This window comes from Artemia franciscana, chromosome 16, assembly GCF_032884065.1.
Source record: "Artemia franciscana chromosome 16, ASM3288406v1, whole genome shotgun sequence".
Lineage (NCBI taxonomy): Eukaryota > Metazoa > Arthropoda > Branchiopoda > Anostraca > Artemiidae > Artemia > Artemia franciscana.
This window is the reverse complement of record NC_088878.1, coordinates 12861260-12880310: the sequence shown is the minus strand read 5'-3', so window position 1 is coordinate 12880310 and position 19051 is coordinate 12861260. Positions and strand designations below refer to the sequence as shown.

At 34.6% G+C, this 19051-nt stretch overlaps 1 protein-coding gene across 1 annotated transcript in view; it reads right to left on the bottom strand.

Moving 5' to 3' along the window:
- Positions 1-1909: 1909 nt before the first annotated feature.
- Positions 1910-19051, bottom strand: part of LOC136037092 (organic cation transporter protein-like) — a 59046-nt gene continuing 41904 nt past the window's right edge. The window contains exons 8-10 of the mRNA XM_065719542.1: positions 18396-18610; positions 11762-11949; positions 1910-2223 (exon numbers count right to left, since the gene is read on the bottom strand). Coding sequence (XP_065575614.1) covers positions 2008-2223; positions 11762-11949; positions 18396-18610 — 619 coding nt within the window. The 3' untranslated portion in view covers positions 1910-2007. The remainder of the gene's footprint in view (positions 2224-11761; positions 11950-18395; positions 18611-19051) is intronic.

Genomic DNA, 19051 nt, shown 5'->3' with positions numbered 1-19051 from the left:
AACAGAAATTAATCCGTATATGAAAGGGGCTTTTCCTCCTCAACGGCCCGCTTTTTACGCTAAGTTTTTTACCGTTTTAAGAAGTAGAGTTAAGAGAAAGAGTCAAACTTTAGCGTAAAGAGCGGGCCGTTGAGGAGGAAAAGCCCCTTTCATATACGGGTTAATTTCTGTTCGTTTTTAGTTTTAATGTCGCTTCTTACTTTCATTTAAAAACTTGTTTTTTTGTTTAGTTTTTAATTAAACCCGATTGATCCTTGAACCTTGAACCTAGACTTTCAGAATTTTGGTTCAATTCCTTTTTATGATCAATCATTACATTTAGTGGTCTCTAACATTAGGGTTTATGTTTGTCGACTCGTCGAAGCGCATTTTGAGACCAAATTAATTTTTCATCGTCGGTAATTGTCTCATTGTAATGAATTGATTAAGACTGCCCTAAAGATGATCCTTTGGCGAAAGAGCGAGTTCTATTGGATTCAATTTGTAGGCTGTATTTTTTTTTTTTTTTTAGTGAAAATCATTTACAAGTCCTGAAATTATCGGCAGTAAAAGAGTAAAGAGACTGTTACCCGCTCGAAGAAGTCGTTTTCTTTTAAAATTGTCTTCTTTGTGTTCGGCTGCTACTTCAAGGGCACTTGCAAGTGAACAATGTTACTTTATCTGCTGCTTTTCTACTTCTAGAAATTTAACAATGCCTTCAGTAAAATTTAAACAAAGCTCTGATTTGACATTATCAAATTCTCTGTCAACAACATGTTTGGATATTTCCTTCCTAGGCCAGGTTTTGAATTACCTACGACTATAAATAAATACCTGTTTTAAAGTAGTTTCTTCAGTCTCATGATGGCAACTAACGACCTTTTTTCTTTCAGTTTAAGATGTACAATAATTTCATTGTCAAAATATCAGTGACTACACATAAACCCTCGGGTGTGTTCTGATTGAGCTCCAGTAGAATATAAGCATGGAATTTATTTGTAGCCTGATTGTATACCAAGAGTAGAAATTTCAATTCACCGGGATATATTTATCCTTTACAGTTATGAGGGAATTTGAATCATGAACAACCCTGTAGATAATATAGTAAGTACGATTCAAAGTAAGTGTCCTCATACACTTACTCTGATAAAAGAGATTGTGTATAACTGGGCATATAGAAAACTGTTCATGATGAAATCGGACGGTGAACAAACGTAACATCTCCTGAGACGAATCCATCTTCAATGGATTCGGCTAAGCTTTCATAATCAATTAAGAGTTTGGTTAAATTATATTAAAAACATCAAGTCCTTGTGTGAATTTCGTATCCGGAGCTATGGTCATAATTTTATCATAGGATTCTTTTCAGACCTTGTATCAATAGTAAACATTTTCTTGATTTTCTAAAAACATTTTATTACGATATTGAATCGTTTATTTCTTAAAGTGTAATTTTGTCAGACATTAACGGCCCGCAAATAAGAGGGCTGCGCAAAATCCTACCAACTTCCAACACATAAAAGCAAACCTGAAATTAAATTTAAAGCCAATGATGAATCTAACATATTTTATTCACATCATTTTGTCATACTTTTGGTTCAAATTGTTCAAATCAATATTTTTCTTTTTATCATATCTCTATCTAACACAAAAATAATGTGGTTACTTTTAAAAGTACCAAACAAATTTTATAGAAGGTTGCTGCGTTTGAAAAATCCTTCTCCTTTTTAAAAATATTTTTTTTCCTCGATCCTATAAAACATGCATTTTAATATGGAGCTTTTTACTTTTGCGTATTCATGGGCAGTCTTTGGTAGAACTGAAAAAGGTGGCAAATTCCCAAAATTAACTTTTCTAAATCTCGAACTATTGAATATTTAGCGATAGCTATAGATTAATCTGCAAATTTATCTTATAAATAAACATTCAATAAATCTAATTAGATTTATCGTAGTTTGTAATAATAACAATGATAAAAGCTAAAATAAAAGAATATTTGTTTACTATTAATTCTAGTTGCTACTGAAATCACGGATCGCTCATATTTGATTGCCTGTTTCTATCTTTGTCCATTTTGCTCAGGCAAGCTGCAAAGAAAGTGTCACCCTTTCCAAATTCTTCACCCTCGTCCAGTGTTTCGCAGATTGGTTTGTTTAATGTTTCAGGTAGTAAGAGGGCAGAGAAACCTGCCATCATCGCAGTGCCCCCAAAAACTGTTGAGGGAATGCTGGGACCAATTGAATCCTGGAAGAGAGTATTTCAGTACGAAACATTAAATGTCAAGATATCACAAAATATTTGACCTTCGAATTCTTATTTCTAAACCAAGATTCAAAGTTTAATAGAGTAATAGACAAATAAGAGAGACACAAATTAAAAAAAAAAACGATTAATATTCGCCAATTAGAACATTTATATTTGGCCCCTTACCCCAGGCTTTACTTTTATCAACTTATGTAAGAAAATGTAGATAGAAACGTTCCCTGTGGCAGATCGAAAATTTCACAAAGAGGAGCTACTACTATTACTACTACTAACAGCAGAACCAAGCTGCCTGAAGCCAACACAGATACGCACGCTCCTCCTCCATTCATAATTGATTCAAAGCATCCCTCTTTACATCATCCTAGGTAGTTCTCATTTCCTTTAATCTTTCTTTATGCGACGTTCTTTGCAAATGGGTAGCGGAAGGAATATGTAATTTTCAGTTTTTTTAACTCAAATGATATCATGGGGCTTGTAGAATTCATTTAAGATTAGATTTAAAACTTTAGAATTCACCTTTGTGCAATGATATTCACCTTTTGTTGGTTCTACAGACTCATATAACTTGAAGAGACAGAACCTTAAAGTTATAGAAACAGAAGCGTTACAAGAAACTAAACTGCACCCAGACAAAGATATACCTCTGATGGGGCACAAAAACTACAATGAAGACACTGCTTTTGTCGTATATTTAGAATTACCTCAAGTGTAGTACTTGAGTCATATCTCAAGTACAGCAGGAGGAATCAAGTGGTTCCGCGGATGGAAAAAGTAAAAAAAAAAAAAAAAAATGCTAGAATTCTGTCCAGTAATGCCGGCACCAAGGTACAAAGATGCAACAAAAAGGTCGTTTTTATTCTAAGAAAGGCTGATCTGCCTAATGCTAGTTTTATGAACAAAGCTATTTATTTCAGACATTTAGTCATTTTATTTTAATGATTGGAAAATGAAAACTTTCTTTCTTTAGTTAAAAAACATGCAAATTTGTTAAATCAACAAATTTTCTTGAAAAACTGAAAGAAGGAATCAGTGACTCCTAAATCTTTTAGAATTAGAACCCATTTTGACATTGAATATAAATAAAAATTAAAAACATATTAAGCCTCATGGCTTTAAATCACGTGACTTCTGAGCAAAAACAAAGACGGTTTAAGTTGTCCAAAGACGTAAAGTTCGTCAAAAACGTCATAAGGAATAACCTTCCATGTGGCATTTTTCTGAGAATTAAGGAAATGGCCGTTAGATCTTTTCACCCTGATTTCTATTTATCAAAGGTTCGTTTGGCCGACAAGTTCAATAGTTTTGTTTGAGAAGTTCCGGGATTTGGATGTTTTTATCCTCGTTTTTTTGTCTAGGTCATGCCATTAAGAATTTGTCATCTAAACCTCATAGTAGTCAACAAGAGGCAGTTTTATCGAAGGGTTTTAAATTCTGTTTTCCCCACCAATGTCTTATTCAAAAATAAATTCAAGGGTGGAGTCAAGAATTATGGCTTCTATTGATAAAGTCGGGGCTCCTCAGGGACTTAGAGCCGAGATCGCAAGGAAACTAAACACTTTTAATATGAGCCAAATTGAAAATGATATCACAAGAAAATGAATCATATTTAAAAATTTCCACTGATCTTAATAATAAGTTGAAAAATTTTACATTGGGGGAAAATTCGAGTCTCTGTAGTTTTGATGTGGTTTCCATGTATCGGAAATGTAATGTGAAAAAGTGCGAAAATATATTAAGTATTAAATTACAAAAATACTTTGATTCAATACAATATGTGACCATGGCTAGTTTGGATATTCATGTCATTCTGAAGTTGGTTATCCTCGTAAATGAATCTTCCTTTATTTTGGTTTTAGATGTGAATTGTACAAACAGGTGTTTGGTTTGCCTATGGGGGCATCTCTCTCTCCTTTGTTGAAAAATATCTTCATGGTCTCCATTGAAACCTTCGCTATACACAATTTTAGGCTCCCCCCTTGTTTCTGGGGCAGATTCATGGACGATGTGGTTTGCATTTGGAACCAAGGTTTAGATTCCTTAGACCTTTCCCATAAACATTTAATTACCTTATGTTTTATTGCTTTGCCATATATACCTATATTGAGGGAGATGCTTAGACGAATTTTGCGTAAACATAACAATGATACTTGTTTCCAATCGGTAAGATCAATAGGTAGTTTACGTAGTTCCGGGAAACATTTAACCCGGGGAAATTTAGTTAGTAGAATGTTTAAAATTCTTTATTCTTGTGGAAAGTTTTATATTGGTACAACTCACCAACAATTTATTGAAAGATTTTTGAGCATCGCAACTCAATAGAGAAAACCCTACAATTAAGCATGCCTCCTGAAACTTTTTTTTTCGATCTGGCTGAACATACGTTCTTTCATCCTGAGCATTTGTAAAATTTGATGAGGCCAACGGCTATTTCTAATGATAGGGGTTTTTCTCAGTGGGTGAAGGAAGCTATAGAAATTAAAAGCGGTAATTATTTAGTTTCGTCACAAACTGTTTAAACTGGAAACTATGCTGTGAAGCAGCATAGTTTCCATACTATAGCGCTTAGAAATGCTAATTCTAGAAGTAAATCCATTTCTAGTTGACCCTCGTCCTCCCTGGGTCAAACTAAAAATGCCGTTGATTTGAAGGTAGGCAGTGCAAGGTTCAATTTCGCTTACAAGTATCATTACTTATAGAGCAAAGTGTATTAGTCCATGACCCCGCAAGCAGCGGGGTGAGGTCTGTATTCTATATTTATTTAATAGTTATTTGGCCAGGAGCCTCAAAGAGTAAAATGGAGAAAAGGGAGCTTTTGAGTTATTTGTGGTTTTGAAGAAGCCAATCAGAATACAGAACTCACCCCGCTGACCGCGGGGCTCATGGACTAATACACTTCGCTCTATAGGTAATGTTACCTGCAAGCAAAATCGACTTTTGTTTTGTTCGAAAGTGAAAGTGAACCATCTTGGATATTAACTTCAATGGATACGTGAGTTTTTTAATTATCTTTGAACTTCCTACTACACAGAAATTACCAGTGATGACTGGAATTAGTATTTAAAATATAATTTCATTTATATTGTACAACCCCAACTTTTCCCTCGGCTTCAAAATCCTGCTCACTTTACGCGTTTTTATTTTTTCCTGTGGAGGAAGAGGGTCAACCAGTTTCTAGTTTCATAGTTTCTGACAGCTTTTGACGAAACTAAACAATTTACCTTAAAATCATATTTTTGCTAATCTTTCAATAAATAGGGACACGGATAATTTAAATATTGACTCAATTTATGATTGTCTTTTTAAAAATGAATCAATAGTCAATAAGGGAATTAAGATTTTACAAAATCATCAGGGGACTAGATCTGGACCAAAAAGAGTTGCTTCAATAGTAGCTAACAAGAGGATTATTTTGCAACAGAATAATTAAATTAGTCTCAATTTTTTTTCCTCAGTTACTTTGATGCTCTCATTATAGTAACTCTAATAGCTTCTTTTCCCTTCGCGGATCAGTTTCGACAATTGAATTTTATGAATATTGGTGGTGGTTTTATTTGTTTTTAGATTAGTGTTTTTTATCTTTGTTTCATTCGAGCTGAGGACGCCTAGTTTGCATACAGGTGAAATATCCACGTTATTTTAGTCTTTTCTCTCTACTGGCCGCAGTCCCGTCTGTTGTCTTTTCGTTGAGTTTTACCTCTCTTTGTTTTGCTTTTTTTTTAAAAAGACACAAAATTACAACCAGCCATTTACGAATTATCCCATAATGTCCTAAAGACCTACTATATTTGGCGTATATTTGGCCTGGCAAAGTTGAAATAACTGAATTCGGGAACCCAAATATACGAACTCACATGGCTTCGGAATTCGTGCCTCACGAACCCATTTTGCGCATGGACCGCGTCAAAGGTCCATGGACGAATCCAAAGGTAAATTAAATGGTAGTGCTCAAGTGCTAAACAAGTTACATGGTGTCATAGTAGTGTAGCTAGCAACAGTGGACCTGCGAATTACATCAAAAGGAACTTGCAGTCAAAATTTAGAAAAACCGTGCACTGTAGTATCTAACACAAAAATATAATTGCAGGCAAGGTTACCCAGAGGGAAGAGTAAAGGGGGATATTCAGCCCCCTCCCACCCTTACTTTCAGCACATATGATACTATGGTATTGCTTAGTAGCTATTTTTTCTGGTATTCCCCCCAAAAAATATTACCTGGGTGTTCCTTGACAAAAAAGAGTGCCTTTGGCTCCATCTAGCCCCTCAGTAACGGCCCTCTCTGTTTAGTAAACCATTATGAACAATTCATGTACTCTTTAGCATCAATATTTATATAAAAAAAGCTTTTATCTCCAAATGTATTCAATTCAATCATATATATTTAAACAAAAAACAAATAACTACTGTACATAATCTGCCAGGAAAGCAAAAAAGGGCTTGGCTAGGGCAGAAACTTAGCTAAAGAATAAATAAACAATCAACAAACAGAAACAACGAATCAACTGGATTTATCAAAAAGAAAAAAAGGAGGGTTGACAAAGAGAAAGAACAGAAAAAAAAGAAAAGAAAAAGACTGAAAAGAGAAGGACCGCATGATATTCAAATCTAAACAGTATTTTTGTAATCACCCTTCACTGCTCGCTTGAATGTAATAAGGTTATTTGAGTTTCGGATTTCCAAGGGGATTAAATTCCAATAGCTGGTGCAAAAATCTAATTACAAAAGAAGCTCTTTTTGTTGACGGTGTCTCGTGGATAATTTCACATGAATTTTGCGTTTCGTAAGTATGCAAATCATGACTTAAAGTGAATAGATTTTCAAATGATGATGGAAGGAGATTGTTATAATATCTAAAACAAAAAGCTGCAATTCGAAAATCCCTAGTCTTTGACATATCAAATATTTTAGTAAGTTTAAAATGGAGGTTAATGTTATCTGAATGCTGAATAGGTGATATAATTTCAATGACCTTATTTTGGATGATCTGGATTCTCTTATAATATGAGATGAAGTTACTTGTCTGTATACAGCATCCATAAGACAAATGGGGATGAAAAATAGAATGATAAATCATTTTCAGGATTTTTTTTTTAGAGAAACGGAATTTAAGGCGGTGGATAGCTCCAAGGGACCTTGAAAGTTTGTTACCAATTAATTTGGCATGTTCTGTCCACGAAATATTCCCATCAATAGTAAATCTAAGATGTCTACTGGTTCTTACTCTATTTATAATATTATTTTTTACTTGTAAATTTAGGTCTGTTTGGACTATCCGATTCTAGAAAATAAAATATAATTTGTTTTACCACAATTTAGTGTTAAATACTGTGAATCAGCCCACGATACAAATTCAGTCAGAGCAATTTCCATTTGTTTTAAATAAAGAAGGTAGATTTTCACATGCAACAAAAAGAAGTGTCTCATCTGCAAATATTATGATATTAGCTTCAGATAAATAATATTCTACTTGGTCAATATAAATGAGAAAAAGCAGTGGTTACAGTATTGAACCTTGTGGCACTCCGCACGGTAAAATACGGCGCTCTGATGTTGCATTTGTATTTTGTACAGCTTGAGCTCCATTAATAAAATACGAACAAAACCATTTTAAAGCCACATTACGTATACCAATTATTTCAAGAATTTTGAGTAATTTATCATGATCATCAGTGTCAAAAGACTGTTTAATGTATAAAAGTAAAGCTGCGGCTATTAGGCCTTTATCATATGTATCATTCACCCAGTCAACCAATTTCAGAATTGCATGGTCCGTAGAAAGTCCTTTGCGAAAGCCAAATTGGGTATCACAAAGAAGATTCTGCTCCTGGAGGTATTCATAGATTCTTTTATGGACTATTTTCTCATAAATCTTCGAAAAAAATGTAAAATAGAAATGGGTCGGTAATTGCTCGGGTCATTTTTTGACTTCCATTTGTGAAGGGGTAGCACTCGGGCTATTTTAAGTCTTTCTGGAAAAGTTCCCTCTTCAAAGTGATAAATTAATCGGTTGAGTCAAAATAAGAATAACAATTGTTTTTGTTCCTTTAACAACTTTTAACGATACTTCATCTACTCCACAAGATTGTGATTTCACTCTCATAATTATTTCATTTTCATCACTATTTGTAAAATGGAATTCAGAAGTAACACGGCGAGGTTTAAGTTTGGAGACTGGTGGACTTTTTGATCTTTAACTGCTTCATGAATAATTAACTGCTTATTTTCCTCTGAAAAAATACTTGCATAAATTTTCCGCAATTTCTTTTGGACCATTAACCATTTTCACTTAAGTTCATTATTTTAATCTAGTCCTTTTCCTTTTTATACCCCAGTGTCTCATTGATTTTAGTCCAAGTCCGCTTCATGTTTCATTTTATCTATTCAAACTCTTTTTCGTAATAAGCTCTTTCAATGTGACGTTTAATTTTATTCAGCCAATTTCTATACTCTTTGAAAGTCAGGAGTTTCTCATCCATGGGGTCTTTTAAATAATTAAATAAAAAAACAAGTTTTTCTAAATAAAGTAAGGAGCAACATTAAAACTTAAATCGAACAGAAATTACTCCGTATATGAAAGGGCTTTTCCTCCTCAACGCCCCGCTCTTTACGCTAAAGTTTGACTCTTTCTCTTAACTCTATTTTCAAAACAGTAAGAAACTTTAGCGTAAAGAGCGGGGCTTTGAGGAGGAAAAGCCCCTTTCATATACGGAATAATTTCTGTTCGTTTTAAGTTTTAATGTTGCTCCTTACTTTTATTTTAGAAAAAACTATTTTTTGTATTTAATTTCTGGACGTTGTTTGAATTAATGCATGTTTTGATCATGGCTCTCCGCACATAAATAATTAAAACGAAATTTGCATATTAATTAATTGAAATTAATCGGAAGATTTTGAGAAGAAATTAGCGAGGGAGGAGGTCTAGTTGACCTCCAATTTTTTGATTACTTAAAAAAGCAACTAGAACTTGTAATTTTTTACAAACGCTTTCATTGGTAAAAATATACGTAACTTACGAATTAACTTACGTAAAAAACTTCTATATTCGTATGTTTTTATTGCGTATATGAGGAGGTTCAACCCTCGTCGATACCTCACTCTTTACACTAAAGCTTAAATTTTGTCCCAATTCCTTAAGAATGAACTCTGAATCACAAAGGCCGTAGAATAAATAGTTGAAATTACTAAAAATACTTTAGCATAAAGAGTGAGGTATAACTAGGAGGTAAACCCCTCATATGCGTAATCATTTTTGTTTGTTTTAAGTTTTAATGCTGCTCCTTACTTTCAGTAGAAAAAACTTTCCATATTTATTTTTTCATTGTTTTTTCAAATAATGCTAGAAAATCCTGCACCCCCTTCATTAAAATTCTCTTCCCCCATGAGAAGTTTATCCATGGAAATATCCTCCCACGTAACCCCCCTCAACTCTCCCCCTAAACCAAAAACACCCTTCAAAAATGTCTGTACACTTCCCAGTAACCATTACTATATGTAAACACAGGTCAAAGTTTGTAACTTGCAGCCCCTCCCATGGGGACTGCAGGAGAGTAAGACGACCCTAAAGACATAGTTATTACGTTTTTCGACTATGGTGAATAAAATGGCTATCTCAGAATTTTGATCTGGTGACTTTGGGGAAAAAATGAGCGTGGGAGGGGGCCTCGGGGCCCTCCAACTTTGTTGGTCACTTAAAAAGGGCACTAGAACTTTTAATTTCCGTTAAAATCAGCCATATTTAAAATCAGCATTAAAATTTGATTCTTTTGATGTAAATATTGGTATCAAAATTCCATTTTTTTAGAATATCGGTAAGTATTGAGCCGGTTCGCTCCTTACTACAGTTCGTTACCGCGAACTGTTTGATCTTTCTATAATCTATTATTCATTTTTACAGGTACAAGGATACCAGTCGTCATCCATACTTTCTGAAGGTTATTTATTATTTTTAACTTTCTTTAAGGGGCAACATTTTTCAAACTCAGCTAGAAATATTTCCATAAACAAATTATAAGCCTCTTTTGGACATTTCTTTTTGAAAATTTTTGAAACAAAATTTTCAGCCACATTTTCGAACTATTTTCTGATAAATCTCGATGTTTAATTTCATCTTTTGGTGGCCTAATCTTTAAACTATCAATTTTACTGATCAACATAAGGTGGTCTGATCCATCATTAACATGTACATCGGCCGTACAACCAATACATTTTTTCTTACGTAGGCAATACATTTCTTCCGACAAGGTGTGAGAATTAAGCTTTATTATTATTGGTATTGTGGATAGACTAAAAAAGAGTTTAGTATAAAACCGTAAAGGCCTCTCCCCCTCCTCCCAAAAAAAACACAATATAATCAATAGTTCCTGGAGTATTGCTGCCCCACTCGGGTGTGGTATCTTAAGATGCGGCTTCCCTCATTTATTTTTAATAAAAAAGGCCTTGCTTTGTAATGTCAAGATGTTTGCCGTTATTTAAATCATTGCAAGAACCCCACTCACTCGCTTCAAACTGGATTGGGTAAGCAACACTCGTCCCTCAAAAGAGAGGAGGGTATCAGCCACCACTCACAGTCGTCAGTGGCAAGCGGCAGCTAATCTTAAGCACCGGTGATGGAGAAAAAACATCTTTCTCCCGTCTATGACTGTTCCTAAATTAATTTTTTCTAGTGCTGCGTTCAGTAATCTATGCGTCTCAACTAAACGCATATGTCTGTGTCTGACATGTAAAGTGCCAAACACTTTACATGGTCATGCTGATAGGTGGCATGATAAAAGTGGCATGATCAGTGGCATTCTTGTCATAATAAAAGATAAGGCATTAAACACATAAAAATCACATCAGCCATTGTCATTAAAATTTACATGTTGAATCAAAATAAAACTCGTTGACTCGTGTCCATGGGGGATTAGCCCCCGTCCTGGTTTGATTTTCCGTGTCAATTCCAGCCTAAGAACCTACCTAGGTCTGCTTGAAAATATAGATAAATTGCTAAAGCCAAGGAGGCCTGCTCCAAAAACCGTTTTGAATTATGTTTCTTTCAGTCAACAAACCAGCAGGATTTAAAGGGGTTCATAAAGCAATGACAAATTTGAAGCCACCTAGGGCTTGCATCGAAAAAGTCAGTAGCCAGTATTCCGTAGGGGAAATGTCTTTTAGTAGAGGTATCTTTCTACTAAATGTATTGTGAATCTCAGTATGTTTTACTTTTTCATAAGAGGGTTTCGAAAGCCAAATTGAGTATCGCAAAGAAGATTCTGCTCCTGGAAGTAATCAGACATTCTTTCATCGACTGCAAGATTATTTGGAATAATTTCTCTTTGTTTTAATGTTAACCAGAGGATTTAATCTTTTATTTGCTCATACTGAATTTTGTCCGTTATTTGACTTACTTCTGCCTATTTTGGTTTTCATTTTAGCCCTTGCTTTTATTTTAAAATATTTCTTAGGGAAGCATTTTAAATTCATTAAATAATAAAACTGAAACTTTATCGAAATCTAAAAATACGAAAAACGCTGATCTTACCAAAAGAAGAACAACTGGAGATAAGGCTCCAGATAGGCCAGCCATCATAGTTCCAGCTCCAATAGCTGAATTTCGAACAACAGTTGGGAATAATTCAGCTGTATAGTTGTATATTATGCCAAATGACCCAGAAATTAGAAGCTTTCCAGTCAGTACAGTAGATATTTGCACAAGACCCATACCAAAATCTAGAATTACAAGCAGTAGCAGTAAGGGTAGCTGCTGATGAAGGAATAAAAACACAAGACTGCTTTAAACTTTCATATTTTACATAAAATTTAAATGTAGGCCAGCTAAATCTAAGTCTCCTGAACTGTTTCATTTTAAGAGTTGTATGGAATTCCATCTTTTCAAAACTTTTACCTTATCAATTTATTTTTTCCTTATGGAGTGTTTCAAATGTGGAGCGACCCGGCTCAATAGTAACCGGGTACAAAAAAAACTAATTCTGATAACAATAGATATATCAAAGGAATTTACTTACTAGGCTAATTTAAAATATGTAAGTTTCATTAAGTTTAGTCTTACCCATCAAAGACTACGAGCCGGAGAAGATTTACCTGGTTTTCGAAAAAAAAGGGGGAAACGATCCATAAAAGTCATAGAATCTTAAAGAAAGTCATACCATCAGATTCGATGTATCAGAGAACGCTTCTTAATAGGTTTCAAGCTCCTATCTGCAAAAATGTGGAATTTTGTATTTTTTGCCAAAAGAAAGATCACGGTTGCGTTTTAACTTTATTTTTTTCGAGTGGTAATCGTATCGACCCAGTGGTCCTACAATACCAAGAGAGAGAGAGACCTCATTTGAGAGGGAACTATAAGCTCTAGTGTCCTTTTTAAGTGACCAAAAGCATTGGAGGGCAACTAGACCCCCTTCCACCCATGCCCCCTTTTCTCAAAATCGTCTGATCAAAATCTTGAGACAACCATTTTGTTCAGTACAGTTGAAACTCCAAATAACAATGCATTTGGAGATATCACGACCCCCCTAGCCCATGGGGAAAGGTCCTTAGGTTATAAAATTTGATCATTGTTTACGTATAGGCTAGTATTTGATTTGGGAAGTGTGCATAGGTTTTTTGGGTTGGGGGGACGAATTTTCTGCTGGGGAGGGTTTCCATCGGGATATTTCTCCACGGGGAGGGAACCTTCCAGGCGAGGAATTTTTCAGGGGAAATTTTACAATCGGGGTATTTGCCAGAATTCTTTTACAAAATCCTTCTTATATCTTGTTTTTTCTTTGCCTACTCAATTATACGCGTGGAGATGAAACGTAATTGTCCTGGTTAAAGTTTCACCAAGATTAAATTGTCTAGAGAATATACACGTTGGTAGGAGGGATTTTTCCGTGGAGGTGGAGCCATATTTCCCGGCATTATTTAAAAAACGATAAGAAACTAAATTTAAAAAAAACAGTGTTTTTTCAACTGAAAGTAAGGAGCAACATTAAAACTTAAAATAAACAGAAATTATTACGTTTACGAGGGGGGCTGCTCCTCCTTATTACCTCTTTCTTTACCCTAAAGTTTGAATGTTGTCCCAGTTCTTTAAGAACAAATCCTAAAAACAAGGTGCGTTCAATTAGAACAATAAGAAACTTTTTTTTTAATTACTAGAAAACTTTAGCGTAAAGAGCGAGGTGTTGAGGAAGAGCCCTCATACGCGTAGTAATTCCTGTTCGTTTTAAGTATTAATGTTGTTCCTTACTTTCAGTTGAAAAAAAACTCATTTTATTTCATTTAATCAAATCTAAGAAGCACAAACCGGGAAGTTTTTATCAACGAAAAAAATAAGGAGGAAAACTAGCCTACAAAAATGTATAAACAAAATAAACAAAAAGAAAACAAAAGGAAACTCACATTTGAACAAACTTCAATGGTAAAGCAGACGAAGCACAAATAATGACGCAACAAAGCAAGACGTGTGCAGATCACAAACGCCATTTAGTATTTGGCGTTTCTTTTCTTGTTTTTTACTTCGTAAATATCTTTAATCAGAAATGTTTGTATTTTAATCAGTATGTTTGACCCTTCGTGTCCAAAAAGGCCAAGGTGATTAAAATGAAGCTTTAATCACAATATGAAAACAAACTATTTGCATGCTGGTTGTCAAAAGGTTGGATCTCAGGAACGACTTAGGATATTATGTTGAAACTTTCAGGGAATGATGAGGAGAATTATCAATTGACCAAAAAGGAATTTGTGCAAGCTGTTGCTACCGCTACTACTACGGCTACAACTTATATTTTTGCTGCAACTTCAACTAAGGCTAAGGATATTGAGATAAAATTTTAGGAAGCATTGAGGCGAAGGTTGAACTAAATTAAAACAAAATATGTGCATAAAGGTTGTTACAAGAACGAATCAGCAAAATATTAAGAAAGGCTTGGAGCAATTTTTCAGGGTTTTATGAGGGGGATGTGCAATTGACAAAAAGGAAATATGTGCATACTAGTGCTCCATACTACTATTATAACTACTACAAATACTACTACTAAAACTAAGGGTATTAAGGTGAAAGCTTCAGAAAATATTGAGGGGGAAATTGAACTAAATTAAAACAAACCGAGGGCACGTAATTTTTCGAAAGCAAGACCTTGTGAATAGCTTACAACAATAAAGCAAAACTTACAGCGTTTGCTGGGGGGATGTTGAACTAACCAAAAGGTACTTCTACTACTGCTACTACTACCACTGCATTTCTACTACTATCACTAAAGCTAAGGATATTGAGCTAAAAATTTCTGAAAAAGTTGAGATATCGAATGAGATCAAAACACACTATGTGCATGCCAGTTGTCAAAAGGCAATTTCCAAAGACCTGCTTAGGATATTAAGTTGACACTTTCAGGTTACTTTTAGGGGGCTGTTGAAAAAAACAAAATACGTTATTGAATTGAATTGAATTTATTTATAACCCGTAATAATACACATGAAAAACGGAGTATAATGTGAATAAAAGAAAAGAGGAAAAAGAAAATGACCTAAAAAACTAAACAACACTTCACCTTACTTAAAAACAATTAAAACATGCAAACGCAAAAGCAAAACATTCATTGAATCAAAACAGTGTTCCATGGGTGCCGCCCAATTCTACTATTATAAGCTTCAATGCTTTTTCTGAATGAAGCATTCGGGTCTATGATATTAGGTTATATATACGATTCGGGTTATGTGCATCCCACTACAACTGACGCTAAGGTTATTAAGATGAAACTTTCAGGGGGAGTTTTGGGAGATCTTAAACAAACCAAAATGCACTAGAGGCATGGTACTACTACCACTTGTACTGTTACTGCTACTATTTCTACAACCGCTATCACTTTTACTGCTACGACTACTCCTGCTGCCAAGCTATGGATATTACGGTACTAACTGGGAATTAAAGTGCAAAACAAACTGAGTGCATGTAGGTGATCAAAAGATTGTATCAGCCATGCCTCAGGAAAATTTAGAGTAAAAAATCGAAATTTTTAGGATATGTTGAAGGCAGTGTTGAACTAGCTAAGAGACACTGTGTACATACTGATACTACTGCCACTGAGGCTAACGGGAATAAGGTGAAACTTTTAGGGAGTATTTAGGGTAACTTTGAACTAAATCAAAACACAATGTACATGTATGTTGCCAAAAGGGTGTACTGGCAATTCCTCAAAAACTGTTTAGACTCTTAATACACTTTAAGCATTAAAGTGTTAAGTTGAAACGTTCTGGGCATTTTCAGGGGGATGTTAAATTAATCAAAAGGTACTATATGCCTGCTATTACTGCTACTTCTACAGATAGAAGTTGTAGTAGTAGAGACAATGTATACAATTAAGTAAACATTGTGTAAACTTCTACTTAAGATAAGGGTATTGAGTTTGTTTTTGAATGTATTGAAGGGCCTGGTGAACTAAATAAACGCACATTGTGTTTATTAAGGTTGTCGGAAAGGAAGTATCAGCAACTACTCAGGAATTACTTGGAACATTAAGTTGACACTTTCAGGGCATGTTGAGGAAGATATTGAATTAGCCAAAAGGCTGAGAATTGTAAACTGAAACTTTTAGCTTATTTTATGGGGGACGATGAACTAACGAACAGGCACTATGTGCATTCTACCGCTTCTAATAAGTAGTACCACAATTACTACGACTAGTATGACTTATGAAAACAAGAAAGAAAATAATAAATGGAGAGAGAAAAATCAAATAGGTGAAAAACGTATTTACGACTAGTATTACTACTGAGGCTAAGGGTATTAAGGTGAAACTTTTAGGGAATGTTTGGGTGGATGTTGAACGAAATCAAAACACAAAGTATGCATGCGGGTTGTTAACAGAATGCATCTGCAATATCTTAGGAACAGCTCAGAGCATTAAGCTGAAACTTTCAGGGCAGGTTGAGGGGGATGCTAACTAACCAAAGGGACAATGCGCGGTACTACTTCTAATGCTGTTGGAGTTATTTCTATCATTGCATTGACTAATATTACCACTAAGATTAAGGGTGTTAATGGCAAACGTCCAGGGAATATTCAGGAGCATTTTGAGTTAAGGACAAAAACACTACGTGCACTCAGGTTATCAAAATATCTGTTTCTAAGATATTGCAGATGCATTCTGGTAACAACCCGTGTATCAGCAATGTCTCAGAAAAGGCTTAGGGAATGAAGTTGAAACTTTCAGAGCATGTTGAGGGGGATAATAGCCAAAAGGCACGATGTTCTTACTGCTAAAACTATTAAACTACAACCGGTACTGCTACTAGTGCAAATGCTGCTACTACTTCTGCTACAACTGCTAGTACAACTACTATTACTAATACTTCTACTTAACTTATGGGCATTAAAGTGAAACTTTCAGGGAATGCTGAACTAGATTGAAGCACTATATGTGGATACAGGTTGTCGAAAAGGCGTAACAGCTATATCCAAGGAACTGATCAGAGTTCTAAGCTGAAATATTCAGCGCATGTTGAGTGGGAAGTTTAACCAACCAAAAGCTACTATATGCATACTACTACTGCTACAACTATAACTATAGCTATCACTACTACTACTACCACAACAACTACAACTGCTACTACTGCTACTACTAGTAGTAGTGCTACGACTACTATTACTAGTAGTAGTACTGCTAGTACTTCTTCTACTATTACAACAACTACTACTAAGGATAAGGGTATCAAGGTGAAACTTTCAGGAAATGTCAACTAAATAAATGGCGCTATGTGTAAACAGGCTGTCAAAAAGGCGTATCAGTAATATCTCTGGATTGGCTTGGAAATATCAAGTTGAAACTCTCAGGGTATGTTGAAAACAAAATCAATTTTGCATCTTTGCTCTTTGTTAAATGCAAAACTGTTAAGACTTTCAGCAATGAATATCAGTACTATTAAGCTGTCAATCCAAGTTCGTATTTTTTTTTCCCCAGTAATTTTGGCTACCATGGTATTTTTTTTGTATTATGTGAAATTGAAACACATTTCTGGTCATCTTTGGTCGAATATAGCTCTTATTTTTCTTTAGAAACTACTTTTGTAGAAACTTGTTAATTGATTAATCACATTCAAAAAATTCTAAGAAACTCCAAGCGTTAGTTAACTTTGGTGATTGTTTTTGAAACTCATGCCAGTTTCTTCTCTTACAATTCAATTATATCCCATGACCTAGACGGTAGTCTTCAATAATCCGGAAGATAGGAGGGAGTAACTATCTTATTACTAGTTCAGAGCATAGGAAACCTGATGAGATAAACCGATTTATACGAAAGAAATTATATTTAAAAATAGGTGCAAGATTTTTCGTACATACTCAGATAACATGTGGCCAAAAAATTGGCGAAAATTTTTAATACATGCCATCTAATTCAGATAATATGTCTCTGATTTAGAAAATGATTCATCCCTTGCTTTATTCATAGCATGAGTCATGTCGAGTAAAAACTAAAATCATTAGAATGAACGTTCTAAACAAAAGTCATCAAATCGTGTTCTTTCGTGTGGTGTAATATTGATATGCCTTGTAATTAAAAAATTGCGTCTCATAGTGCTTATAGTTTTTTTTGGGTTTCCTATGCCTATTTATGGGCCATTTTAAAGGTCTTACAACGTAGCTTAATTCAGTAAAGACAGTAGTAGCAAAACTCTTATATGGGGACCAGTGTTAGCCAGCCAATTTTCATTATATTGTGATCAAAAGTTTAGTAGGGCTTTTACTAACACTATTATTTTAACAATTCGAATTGAGAAGAGGTTAATAGAAATCCTGAGACATTAGAAAAGTAAGATATTTTTTTTTAATTTGTCTCTTTTTAGAGGGCTGTCATCCTTTTTATAGAGGCTCACAAAAATCAATTTAAAAAAAAATGATAATTTTCTGGTTTTTCTTGAGCGTCATCGTCAATTAATTTAGGAATAGTGTTTGTGAACAGTTCCGTTTTAAAAACCTTCGCAGAAGGTTTTCTGCAAAAAAAGATAATAATCCTAATTAAATCATTCACATTAAACTGAGCACACAATTTAATTATGTTCGACTTCTTCTTTAAGGTTACTGGTGCTCAGGATGAAAGACTAAAACTTTTGAGGAGCCTATTATACCAGCCACTTGACGAAAAAGCACATTCAATATAGAGGTTGAAAATGCTGACCTTTTGGTATATTGGCTGATACAATGCATATTACACCTCCAAACAGCATAAATATTGACATGGTACATCTTCTGCCTATTCGGTCAACTAAAAGTGGCGTAAAAACGTATGCTGGTAACTCCACCACTGATACTAAGAAGAGCATAAGATGAGGGTTCCCTTCTAAGGCAGCAGAATTGAAAGACAGGCCGTAATAAACAAAACTGTTTGCAAACCTAAGAGAGATTCATCAGTCATATTACTTACATTGCGTAATTTCTGCGTATATTGACTTATATTTGAATTTCCAGATAACACTTATTATCATTCCTACACATATTTCTATAGCTTTTTTACGCCTAGTAGCACCTGAGATGTTTTCAAAAACTATTTGTTAAGGATAAACTTAGGTTTTCTTGGGCTAACGGTATTTCAAACAAAAAGCTGTACAAAAAATGTGGTTCATTTCCGATTTCTGTAACTATAATAAGAAAAGGGTTAAGATGGCTAGGCGTTATTTTAAGAATGTAGTATGAAAAATTACCAAAGATTGTATTTTTTGGCTATCCTTCCTGGGACAAACAAAAAACAGGTTGTCCCCGAACGGACTGAAATAATGAAAATTTTCTCGTACCGGCTTAGGTTGATTCTTGGTACTCGGTACTTGGGAGGCTTCA